We start from the raw sequence: 13,039 nt of genomic DNA on the forward strand, positions 1-13,039 counted from the left end.
CTCTCGGCTCAAACTCTCTTCTGTCATAGAGCAGTGTGAAGGGTATTCCTCAGCCATCTTGGCTCTGAACCCCTGAACCAATGCTAAGCGAAGACTGATGCACCTGTTTGTTTTTCCTTCTCAGTTTGATTCTGTGGCTGATATATCTGATGTGTCCAGCAGTGTCACCCTAAAAAGTTACACCATGCATTTTGAGGTACCTCTGTGTGCTGCACGGATGCCAGCTTATCTCTTGCATGTTGTGTTGAGTGTCCAGTGAGAAGCAGAGGTGTTTTACTGATGGAACCATTAAATCAGAGACTCCGGATGTCTCAGTCAGCTGGGATTTACTGTAAGAGCACATCTTAGATTATAATTAAGGAGACACCGTGCCTTGCCGGTGATAATGACTGAGCTGGTGAGTACAGACCCTAGGTTCCTATAAGAAGGTAGATGCATGAATAAGAAGGGAGGGACCACTCCCCACACATATCGAGAACTCTGAAAATGAAATACGTACTGTTCATAGTGGACAGCCATGAACCAATACAGTTCACTTTAGATGAAGTGGAAGAGAAGCTCCATATCAAGGTAGAGGGTGAGAGCACCTTAATCCAGACCAACCCCTGGTTTCACTGCTTGGCAGGTCTGGTCCCATAGGAAGAAACAGCCACCAAGGCAGGACATGAATGCCCTAGAGACCGATAGCATTGCCACAAACACGGGAATCAAGGACACAGTATTCCAGGTGTTCAGTTGTAGAGTTGAAGTTCTATTTAGGAGGCTTGAGAAAGTCATCCCTGTATGAATCCCAGTTCCCAACCACACACCATCACCTGCCCATCTCTAACAGCGACTTCCTTTTCAGGGATTAGCCGACACCAGACTCCCTAGGTCTGGGACGCCTGTGAGTATTCGGAGCAGCCAAAGTGTGTCAGTACTGCGGATTCCAAGTCAAAGCCAACTGAGCCACGCCTACTCCCAGGGTTCTCTCCACCGCAGCGTCAGCCAGCTCATGGATAGTCCAGACAAGAAGGCCTTGACGGAGGACTCACTGTGGGAAACTATTATGGGCCACAGCAGTGGACTGGTGAGTGTGTCTGCCTCTTGTACACACACCTCTGCAGTGCACACCAACTGTGTTGTAAACTGGTTTAACAGTGTTGCTGTGTGGTATCAGGGTAGGAACTGCTGTTGACCTGTTGTGTGATAAAGAACTCAGCAAATACAGGGAAAAAAAAAAACAAAATTAGACCTAAACAAGGCATAAAACACACTTGATTTACTTTAAACCTCCAGAAAAACAAGATAAACATGTTACTATAGTCATTCATCCATTAGACAAGGATGCCAGTCTCAATGACAAGTTTCTTCTGTCTCAGCCTCCTACATGCTAGAATTGCAGGCATGTAGTACCATGTCCCTGCTTTAAAAAACAAACAGGACTGTAACCCAGGGTTGTGTGTGCTAGATAGGCACGTGACCACCTGAGACGTGTCACCAGCTCTCTGTCACCGTGAATCTAGTCCAGAGGTTCAGACTCTGGCTTGGAGGGGGTCACCTGTCACCAGCTTCAAGCTTTCCAGTGCCTGAGAAAATGGACCTGGTAGGATTTTTACCAATTACACTGCTTTTCATCCTAGACATCCGCTGGGCCGTGGGCTGGTAAGAGAAGACACTGAGGACAGGGCTTAGCTCTCTAGTGCCCGTTGCTTCAAGCACACGCACAGGACCCTCACCTTCCCCACGATTCGTGCACTTTCCCTTCACTGCCAAGTAGGCAACTCCATGACTTCCTTTGTGACTGAGGGCAAACAGTGCGGGTAAAGGGATCAGATCCCCTCTGCTGCCACCACTTGAGCTTTTTGTGCTTGCTCTGAAAGACTAAATATATAATGAAGCTAAAAATTATCTTCAGGGGCCCGGGTTGCAGCTCAGTTGGTAGAGTGCCCACCTAGCATGCATGAAACTCAATCCAGTCCCTACAACCTCACTACAGTGGCACTGTAGGGACACCTATAATACCAGCACCAGAAGGCGGAAACAGGAGACCTTGCCCAACACACCAGAAAACCCTTTGTGAAAATCGTGCTTGAACTTATTAAAGCTCACTCGATTATATACTCATTCCAGAGTTAATTAGGCTGAAACAAACAATTGCTAGATTATCTTTTTCAATCAAAACAAACTTATTTGATGTAACACATGAAGACTTACATTTCCCATAATCTTCATGCAGTCTAGGAAGGGCTGTTGGCATCGCTGCAGAACAAGCCTAGGGTCGGAGGTGTCTGGAACCTACCTGAGAACACACTAGTCATCTTTTTGTGGAATTGAGGTCATTGGCTTTACCTAACGGGTGTAGACAATGGCCATGTGTTTCTGCCTGGTGTTCAGAAGGGGTCAGTGGAAGCCTGTGGAGGTGCCAACACCTGGCAAGTTCCCGGCTCATTATGAAATCCTAACAGGGACCCTGCGGATAAACATAGTGCAGTGGAGGAAGCAACAGGGTGAACAGCATGTACTGCCTTTTATTCTTTCTTACCTAAATCTTTTAAGTGAAAAACCACCTATACATAGACTCAGGTTTTCCCAGTCTACAGATAACGGAGACTCATGGAGGCTAAGATATTAGCTGTGAGCTGGATTAGCACACGATCCCTTCAGTGATGGGAATTTAAAGGAAGAGCTGCCTTAAAGCACATCCTAGTGTTGACCCTGTCTTATATCACAGTGATGGCCTATGAATGAGGAGCAGAGGCTAATGACAGTTCTGTATCTAATGCAGTGGCTGGCTTGCTTTTCAGTGTGTGGATGAAGAGGAGCTTATGAACGCCATCAAGGGTTTCAGCTCCGTGACCAAGGAGCACACCGCCTTTACTGACACCCACCTGTAAACAACTGAGGTTAGAACATGGAACCCTGGGGTGCATGTTCTATACCCTCCTTTTTTGCCCAGTTATCACATGTGATAAAAGCTGAAAAACACTGAAACCAAGTGTTTAATTCTTCCTAATAGAGACCTAAAAATATTACTTTTCTGCTTGTCTCAGATAAGGAAATTGTATCCATGCTTGCACTGCCTTGCTGATTTTGTGGAAAGCAAAGTGTGCACTTTGCTGGGCTCTGCCTGTGACTCTGTTAAAGGAACATTCTTGTTCAAATCCAAGCAAGTCTGCTAAGAGGCTAGTCTTGCTCTTTCCAACCTGCTAGTTCTACCAGAGACGAGGAACTCTATAAGCAACAGCGACAGCGGCACTAGTGATCGCAGCTCGGCAAGCGCACAGGTTCTAGAGCTGTGGCGTCCACCACACCGGCGGGGTTCAGCTGTGCACAGCTCTCATAGCTGTCCCTAAGGACTAAGCAGCTCACACACTCACTGAAGTCAGTCGGTTATTACTGCTTGAACTGAGATCTTGTTTTAAAATGAAAACTTGTGAAATCATCGATTAGTACTTTTCATAAAATGTAAATGTGTTATTACTAGAAAACAAGAAAGCCCTCCTTCAGTCTTAAAGGTTCTAGGAAATTATTCTAAGTTTATGTGACAATATCTTGTGGACTGATGCCAAGTGACAGGTGGAAACTGCGTTAAGCGGGAGTAGTAACTCAGTTATTTGGCTGGAGATCCAATTCTTTACTCCCATGATCCAACTGTCTAAGGCTGGACTTTGGGGATGCTGGACTGTCGCCCAAATCTGTGACAGGACAGCTCATAGACACTCGCTGTTCTTAAATGTCACAGCACAGACCTGGATTAAACATATGTAAAGTAGCGGGTGTTCATAGTGCCTGTACAAATCATAGCACCACTTAACTGTCTTGCCAAAAGATGTACACCTTTGAATTGGAAGAGAACTGACCAGTCCAGTAGGTCTTATCTCACATCATCTTTAGGCCATAGCATCAGTGGGTCTGCCTCTCAAGACTACAGCTTTGAATTAAAGCGAGATCATGAGGTCCCACACCTGGGCAGCATTCTTCTGGTCAAGAACAGAATCATCAGTGAGAAACAGTTGTCTCAACAACAACTCTTAAGGACTTAGGCCCAGTCTAGGGAGCGTGATCCCGTGGGGTGCAAAGGAAACATTCCAATGATTTTATTCTTTGCTGAGAGTTCCCTGCTGTGTGTCTAGAGCCATGCAGGTGGCCAATATTAGTCACTCCTTTGTAATTGTCAAGGCAAGTTGAGGACCTGGTCCTCAGGGGTCACTGGGGCTTGACAGGAGCCTGCAGCTTCCTCTGGCCTTTCGTTTATATCTATGTACAGCTAAGACAAAGCCCTTGCTTGACCAAGGCTTCACATGAAGTATGGAGGAAATTTCCCTCTGTTGACACTCCTTTCTGTACACTGAACACTGGTTAGAGATGACTGGACACCCTCCCTGAACAAGAGACAGGTGATTCTGGGACCCAGTTGATCTTGAGGGGAAAGGGGGGGAATATTCTCCATTAACCCCTCAGAGCAAGTCAGTCTCCCAAGCATGGCTCCCAAACACTTAAAACTAGCAGTGATGTGACTGCTCTTCTAACACAGGGTAATGGACACATGAAGCCTGGAGTGGGTGGGGCGTATCAAACACTTGAACTTTGTTAGACCTGTGTTTCTGTCTTTAACCCAGTCCTTGTAATTGCTACCAAGTAGATCAGTAACTCTGGTTTAAGCAGATTGACCTTTATGTACCTTATACAGCTTGCCCCTGTAACTTACCTGTGTTTTCCAGCTTTCTTTCCCATTCTGGAAAAACACCCACCTTTCTTATGGAACTTAACAGTAGCAGGCTGACAGTCTGAACAAACCTACCTGAGGTCTTTCCAGGTCAGCGTGACTAACGTCACGGCTTATGTTAGGCATAGCGGATTGGCTTCAAAGCTCGTGTTGTGTAAAAACACTGCAATAAAAGAAAGTTGAATCCACACTGGCGCTGAGTTTCCTCTGAGAGTTTACTCCTCATTGGTTGCTTTATTTTCCTCACTATGTAAGTCAGTCATGAAGCTGCTACTCTGTTGCTGTAAAATTATAAAAAGTTGCTGTCTTTTATCCCACACTGGACCGGGCACTGGATCTGGCACCACAGTGCCCCAGGACATCTGTTTGATCTCTTCATCTCAGTCAGCAAAGCCTCTCACCCGCTTTGCTGCATCCCCTATCACACCACCGATGGCCTCTCTCTGAGCCTGGCAACAATCTCTCTCCACATCCAGTTCCCAAGGCAGGCTGACACCAGACAAACATGTCTCCAGCCACCACAGACTCTCTTGAATTCAATTAAATCGCCACATGAAAGAACACACAACACAATAACCTCGGATCCATCTGAAAATATCTAATTGCCCACCTAGACATACAAAGCCATCCCTTAAGAATATTCCTAACAACCTGTGAATGTGCAGAGAGGAATCTTAACGTCCGCCTCCATGTTCTCTCCACTGCTTCTCTCTCTCATCTCTCTCATTCCTGTCTCTTCCCCCGTCTCTAAGACTTTTCTCCCGCCCATCCTCCCTTCTCGTCCAACGACAGGCCTCGTTCTATCCTGTACCTGCCTTCACCTGTATAATGACATCGCCCTACACTACTCTTTGATTCTGTGGCCAGCCAGAGGGCCAGCCTGACTCAGGAATTGGGGCTGTGGAGAGCGATTGGAGACAAACACACTTGCATCTGAAACTCCAGAGCCAGCTCCTCAGGGCACTCAATGGCACAGGACAATCTGATGCCTGCCAGGCACTCGTGTTCTTCTATAAAACTGAAACCTGGTTTACAACAAGCAGACCTGCTCTTGAGTCCACTGACAACTGGCATGACCCAAAACACCTGTTGTTCTAACTAGTAAAGGCTGGTCCAGACGAGTCTCACCAGCCACTGGGTCATGCACTAGGGACAGGGATAGACAGACACAGAAAACAGGTTTCTTCCATTTTGGGGCTTTAAATTTTATACAACCCCAGTTAGTGCTGGAGTACCCATAATCAGGGAGGGTCAAGCTGATAGAAGTATCTGCCTTTCCCAGTGGTCTAACCTGAGACCCCTTCTGGTTAGTCTTGGGGGCCAACTGCTCGTAAGCCTGTACCCACCATCAGTTCTGGGTATTTGCAAATGGAGGCAGAAGAATTGAGAAACTCAATATCCTGTTTCTCTGTTGATTCTTCTAAAGACTAGGCTCCCTGAATAAAGGTGGGTGTGACTTCTCCATCGTCTCAGGCAAGGGACACATGCCAGGGTAAATTGGGGATAACTGGGGATATACCCAGCAAAAGATAGAGGATTTTGAGTGTCTTTAGAGTCTAGTCATGCCCAGTGCTAAAGCAGCTGAGTGCTGACAGTGGGGAACCAATTTGTCCCATCTGCACTGAGGCAGAGGGACAAAGACAGAGAGTCTTGGGTCAGGGTGGCCTTTTCTCTGCCCAAATCTCCCAGTCTGCACAGATGGGAGTCACTGGGCACAGACTGGGCCAAGAGTGAATCTCAGCACCTACCTGTGGCTTGGTCCCCTGCAGATCCCAGTTCCTCTTCAGCTCAGGTACTCAGTTCCATTTGCTCCCAAGGTATCTGATGCCTGATGGCACCATCCCTCAGAACACTTGGCTTGCCCTAAGACTTACTCTCCGTGTCTCAACGAGACACTTAAGCCACACACGTCCATGTGCACTGCTCTGCTCCTGTGGACATGATCCGGAAGCCCAAGGTCATTTCCAGTGACTAGTAGTTCACCTAAGAGCAGACCTGGGGGTGGAACCAGTGCAGGACAGAAAGAACAGGCAGGAAGACCAACGGAGCCTTCACCTCCCACCCGAGCACGATGGTCGTCTTCACCTCTGTTGCTAGCAGCAGCTTGTCCTGCACCAGGCCCTGCACTACAGCAAACTCATAGGAACTTCCCACCTACCTCCTGCCATCTTAGTCCCAGGGGCACATGACTGGGAAGGCTCTAAGAGAGCTTCCTTCAGGAACCAGGAAGTTCATAGAGCTATGCTGCTGAGATAGGGCCCACTCCGTTTCTTCCACAGACTGACTGTTGCTGGAAGCAAGCCCGGCGCCTTAAGTATATGCAATCCTACTACTGACGGATCCAGCTACTGATGCACCCTGCTACTGACGGATCCTGCTACTGACGAATCCAGCTACCGAAGCGCCCTGCTACTGACGCGTCCCAGCTACAGCCTCACAGCCTGCGCTCTTCCATTTGGGGAACCTCGAGAGCCCATTGTTTCTCAAGGACAGAAGGGAGGCTGGTCTGGAAAAGGTGTGTGTGTGCAGGGAGCATCTGTAAGGTTGCAGCTGTTACTGGCTAGATGGTGCAGCCACAGCAGGCAGACCCTGTTCCTGCCACCCCAGCCTTCTCCCACAGAGAACAGAGCGCAAGCTTAGCCACAGTGTCCAGGATGAACACTAAAGCCTACCTGGGGTATCAGCGTGCAATGAAGCTTTCTACAGAGACAGGCCGTCCCCTCCTTGTAACCTTGATTCACAGTTCAGGCCATCTCTACCTCAAACCCAAAGCAGGCGTGGCACCACTTCCTCAGCTCTGTGTCTAACACTCACGACTAAGTACTAGTGGCTCGAGAAGCAGGGAGCTGAACAAGTTTTTCCTTGCCCACATCCAGATGCCCGCACTCAGCTTAAGGTCTGAGGATGATCCCGAGTGACTTTCTCCACGCATACCCAGTGAGGACCCTGCCTTCTCCTGACACTCTGCATCAGGAATATGGTCAGGGATTGTCCCCTTGGGGTCCAGCGTGCTGTGCTTCTAAGCTAAGGCACGACAGCAGGCCCCGTCCCAGGTAAAGGTGCACACACTACCCGTTGCACCCCTGCTGGGTGGAGGTGAGAGCTAACATGGCTTCTGACCTTGCTAGTAGTGTTGCTGAGGGTCTCACTGCTGGGAGAGGGCCTTCTGAGTCGTCCAGGTTTTCAGTCAGGTAGTTTGCATAAACGCCATCTCAAAGCCTGGATAAGCCCCAGGAGATATAACAGGATGCTGGTCCTTGATTGGGTGGTGGGCACTGAGCTCCTCCCCAGGACTAGACAAGGAATTCAACATCTGGCCAAAACAGAAGAGCCTGAAAGCAAGAAGCCAAGAAAGCAAAAGGACCAGCTCGATCCCTAAGTCTGCGAGTCTGCTGACCGACTCCTCTTCTCCATCTGCGCTGTATACACAGCCATCCTATGCCTTCCCGTCGTTTTTCCGGTCAGTGTCTTCCGGAAACAAGAAGCCACTGTCTTGGGAAGACTCTTGTCTTTGGGACTGCCTGTGTTCCCCTAACTCTTCCTCAACACGCACTGCATAAAGACCTGCGTGCACAGGTCTGCCAGTGTGTGCTGTGCTACTGGAGCACTCATGCTGGCATCCACAGAAATACTGCAGCTGCTGAGAGAGGCGTAGGCGGGGCATGCATGAAAAGACGGGCGGGTACTTTAACGTGAGCTAGGTTTAATATGCTTAGAGAATATTCCAGCGTTCTTGAGTCATAAAGCGACAGCAGCTACTTAGGGAACCGGAATGTGATAAGTGTGGCCTGATCCAACACACACTAAAACCCACTGGGATACCCTTTCCAAATGACTCACTCAAACCAGGCCAGTTTAGAATGGGGCTGGGACAACTAGATTTAATGCCAGGCAATCATGATGAGAAAGCCAAGAAGGAAATTATACGTTTTTCAACCAGAAGATGTCAGTTCCTAAGCTGGCTGAGCCCCTGGCTAAGTTTTACCCTCTGCTCTCACCGCACTGAGATGAGACCAACACTTACCCCACTCAGTGTACAGAACACTGACAACCGAGTGCTTGGACCATTCCCATGAAATGGCCTCTCCCTCTCTGCAACAGTCACGGAGCGCACAGGTCTGTCACGGAGTGCACAGGTCTGTCACGGAGTGCACAGGTCTGTCACTACTGTTGCCTCACAACTTTGGCAATGTAGGCACAGCAACCAGAGAGAGACAAGTGGGATCCAGCTCTGCTGCAGACAGAAGACCCGAGGCTAGACCTGCAGAGGCTGCGGTCTGTGCTTTGGAAGTTACTCTTCCTGTGATGTGAGACACTGGCTCATGACACAGCCGAGGCTGGCCTTCGCCTGCCAGGGTGAGGCTAAGGTTCACACTACCTTTCTATAAAATTTTAGTGCCAACCAACTTTTCCTCTCATCCCTAGTGGTCTTCTGACGTAAGTAAGATGCTTCTTTTCACAAACACGTGCGGGTGGAGCTAACACAGGATAAGGTTGCCAAATAACTGAAAACACACTGCCCTAACCTTTCTCACTTGATTTAATCGACAAATAAATACAAGGGAATTTGTGTGAAACCACTGGCAATATAGTAAACTTTAAAGAATTTATTCTACTTTCATTATACTTCTGAGAATGGGGAATATACATCATCCACTTAGTAAATGCTCATGGGTTTAAACCTACATTTTCTCCATTTGCAGAAATATGTAAACCATTCTGATTAAATGAAAATTCTTTTGCTCCCAGAATTCAAAATAAAGCTAAACCAACATTTTTACATATATTACTTAACTCCAAATCCAGAATTCGAATCCTGTGAGACACTGCACACACAGTGGCTCCCAAAGTAGCTGAAGTAGCAAATGGGGAGATTCCCTGTGAACACCCAGACTTCCCCTCTGTCGTTATTATATTTACCAATCAAACACAGACGCTGTTCCCACTGGAAGGACTTCAGGGACCAAACACTGGGGACGCATGCTATATTGACTCCAACAACAAGAAGCAGAAAATGACCCACAATGAAATAAACCACCCGGAAGACGTAGTGCATAGTGGAGCCCGCGGACCAATGATAGTGTTCTGAGCTACTGAGACTTTTCACAGCATAGCACCTCATCATGTGGCTAGTAAACACTGCAATCACAAGGGCTGGAGCCCATGTTCCAAGACTATGAGATTAACCTTAGGGTACCACTGCAAGACAGGCCTGGGCAACGGCATCAGGAATACGGCCGCTGCCTCACATGCTCTAAGGTACTACTGTGGTGCTGGGACCAAACACCAGCAGGGAGGGCGGCAGGGCAAGACTCCTGCTCACACACTGCTGTCACACGTGCCTGCAGGACTAGAGCCACTTCCGAGCTGTGAGGACGGCATCACTGCACCGGGGAGTGGGCTCTGCTCCTGCTTCTACAGGCTCGGCCCAGAAAACACTAAACAGCCAACTGTGCCCTGTAGAGTTTTTGATGTAAAAGCCAATGACTGAAACCCAGGGAATGTTGTTTTTCACGTAGATTTAGAAGAACTGCCATGCACTGGGTGAGCTCACAAGCTGTACTCCTGGCCAGAGGAGTCGCTCTTTCTGTGCCGAGGTGACGGAGTGGTCTTAGTTGGAGACGGGGATGCTGTACCAGGGGAGTCGGTCCCTCCATCAGAGGTACTTGGTGAGGATGCCAGATAGGGAACTTTCTTTCTTCCAAGGAATCCCCCTGCTTCGAATCCTTTCTTCCGGAACTCCACTTTGGGCTCATTTTCATCCTCTGTTGACCTTTTCTTGGGCTCTGACAAACCTTCCGCTGGTCTGTGCACGTCTAAGCCCACATCGGGCTCCCTCACACATCTTCCCTCTGTCCCCGGGGACTTCCTCTCACACACAGCACACTCCCCTGCTGCTGCCCCTTTTGCCTCAGCCTGGGCTGGGCCCGTGTGACCATTCTCAGGGACAGCTCTCTCTACAGTTCGGTTGAGATTGAGAGTCTGCAAGTCCCTGTAGCTGTGGAAGCTCTCAGTCCTCCTTGCTCTGGCTAACAAAGGGCTCTCTCGGTAAGGCCGCGTGGCACCATAGGTTGCTGCTTCATGGATGGTTTCGTGGTGCTGGAGCTGAAGGCTGAAGGACAGATTTAAAAACGTCAGTTACGATTTCACTCCACGGTCTCAGGAGCCTATCTCAGCAGTTAAGCTGCCAACTAAAACGTACAAGGCACATGTTACTGTCCACACCTCTCTGTACACAAACGTACTTGTCAAGTAGATCATATCACACCAGTTACGAACCGAAGTAATAGCACACACATTCACAATCAAGCAAAGATCTGAATAGTAGGAAAGGAAGTCTCTAAAACCAATAAGGAATCAATGTACTTCAATATTTGGTCCTTGGATTCACAGAATTGGACATTTTTGTCATGATGGTTGGAAAAGGCCGAGTATCTCACTGTATATGAAACCAGATAGATGATTTAAGCACTTTTGGTTAGCGCTGCACCTGAATGGTAAGAACGAAAACTCCACAAAGTATACAACTGGTACCTGACCTGTGACCTTCCTAACTCAGGGCGGGCTACTGACCACCCAGCGGCACTGCAGTGCCTGGAATGCTGTGTCCCCAGTTGGTGAAGCAGTGTGTGAAGGTGTAGGCGGTGTGTTGTGCTGAGGGAAGCATGTCCCTGGGGCAGGCCTGGGGAATTTAAGGCCTGTACATTTCTAGTTCCTTCCGCTTCGGGCTTGTGGTTCAGGATGTGAGCCCTCAGCAGCCTGCTCCAGCTGCCATGCCCACCCCCATGTCCCTCTGTGAAGGACGCTTTGCCCTCTGGAAGCTTAAGCTCAAATAAATGTCTCTAAGTTACCATGGTTGTTGTGTTTTATCACAATAGAAAAATAACTAATGAATTTCTGAAATAAGTCAAAAGGCAGGGGTTGGGGATTTAGCTCAGTGATAGAGCGCTTGCCTAGCAAGCGCAAGGCCCTGGGTTTGGTCCCCAGCTCCGAAAAAAAAAAAAAGAAAAAAAAAAAAAAGGCAAAGGCAAAGGCAGGGGGTTACGAGGGTCAGACTCAGTGGTGAAAAGCACATGTGACATGTGTGAAATCTAGGTATCAACCACAGTACAGGCCAGACACACAAAATACCACAACACTTTTTTCCTTGCATATCACATATGTATGAAACTGTCAAAGAATAAACTCAATAAAAGTTTAGAATGTTTTCCTATGAAAAGATGTGCTATGCATATAGATAAAAATGTATATTTGAACAATTCAATGTCTACATATATGGTCCAGACTGTATTTGAAATCATGGCTTTCGCAACTGCGTGCTTGCAGCATGTATGTCAGCCAAATCTCCCAAGCGCAACCCATCTCCTCAGGACCCACCTGGAGCTGGACTCACGAAGGCGGCTGTGCTGGAGCACAGAGGTGGCAGGGCTGATGTTGGGCGTGGCGCAGCGGGACGTGCTCAGATCACACTGGTCCAGCAGCTTGAGCAGCTCTTCCTCAGTGGGGCCGCCTGCGTCTTAGAGAGAAACACCCATTCAAATGGGCAGGCAAAGGGTGGCTGTGTGGAACGCCGCTGCCGTCACCTGGTCACCTACCCTTGTCCTCGCTCTTGTTGACCATGTCCATGGCTGTGGTCAGGTCCCACATCTGGATGCTGCCGTTGGTGTGGCCAGTGAACAGGTAGCGCCTTGGCCGGGAGCCCATCCGGCTGGAGCCCTCGCACTCTCTCACAGTGAACGAGGAGATTGTAGTGCAGTCCACAGCCTGGATCTCACATATCCTGAAAGGAGGAGTGGTGCAGATCAAAGAAAACAATTACACACTCCACACAACTGAAACACTTCCATTTTCAAAGTCACACAAACAAAGAATATGCATCTAAAATGTTTAAAAATGGTCAAAGAAAGTTGACAGAAAAGTCAAGTCTTATTTCTCTGAATGAGAAAAACTTCTCACACATTAGTTTGTCCTCAACCGAAACAGAGAGGTGCTTTAGTCACAAAAGTCCTCTTGGGAATAATCAAGTCTTCAGAACGAAGATGTGAGAAAACAGAAAGGGAAAAGAGAGGGAGGGAGTTAAGATGAAAACAAAACACACCAATGTTAAAAAGAATCTCTATAGTAGTTTATGCGCAATATTTCCCAATGTCAATCCACAAAGGCTCCACATCCCTGAGTCAGAAGTAAAGCAGCAAGCAGGATAAGAGGTGTGACCAGAGTGAGAGGCCCAGCAGCGGGGAGGGGGAGGGGAAGGAGGAGGGGTAAGAGGGGCAGGGAAGGGAACAGAGGAAGCAGCCCAGTGGACAAGGCTGTGAAGCATCCTGTTAGCCA

The 13,039-nt window shown here is 48.3% G+C and overlaps 2 protein-coding genes across 3 annotated transcripts in view; one reads left to right on the forward strand and one right to left on the reverse strand.

Moving 5' to 3' along the window:
* Ush2a (usherin) overlaps window positions 1-2,973 on the forward strand; it is a 666,484-nt gene extending 663,511 nt beyond the window's left edge. Inside the window, exons 70-71 of the mRNA NM_001302219.1 lie at window positions 848-1,069; window positions 2,787-2,973. Coding sequence (NP_001289148.1) covers window positions 848-1,069; window positions 2,787-2,876 — 312 coding nt within the window. The 3' untranslated portion in view covers window positions 2,877-2,973. The remainder of the gene's footprint in view (window positions 1-847; window positions 1,070-2,786) is intronic.
* A 6,259-nt stretch (window positions 2,974-9,232) lies between these two features.
* Window positions 9,233-13,039, reverse strand: part of Kctd3 (potassium channel tetramerization domain containing 3) — a 38,524-nt gene continuing 34,717 nt past the window's right edge. Inside the window, exons 16-18 of one of the 2 annotated variants that reach the window (NM_001107199.1) lie at window positions 12,304-12,488; window positions 12,086-12,224; window positions 9,233-10,820 (exon numbers count right to left, since the gene is read on the reverse strand). In NM_001107199.1, coding sequence (NP_001100669.1) covers window positions 10,259-10,820; window positions 12,086-12,224; window positions 12,304-12,488 — 886 coding nt within the window. In that variant the 3' untranslated portion in view covers window positions 9,233-10,258. The remainder of the gene's footprint in view (window positions 10,821-12,085; window positions 12,225-12,303; window positions 12,489-13,039) is intronic. The other variant, XM_087581053.1, reaches the window with a different exon arrangement.

Source organism: Rattus norvegicus, chromosome 13, assembly GCF_021556685.1.
Source record: "Rattus norvegicus strain SHRSP/BbbUtx chromosome 13, alternate assembly SHRSP_T2T, whole genome shotgun sequence".
NCBI lineage: Eukaryota > Metazoa > Chordata > Mammalia > Rodentia > Muridae > Rattus > Rattus norvegicus.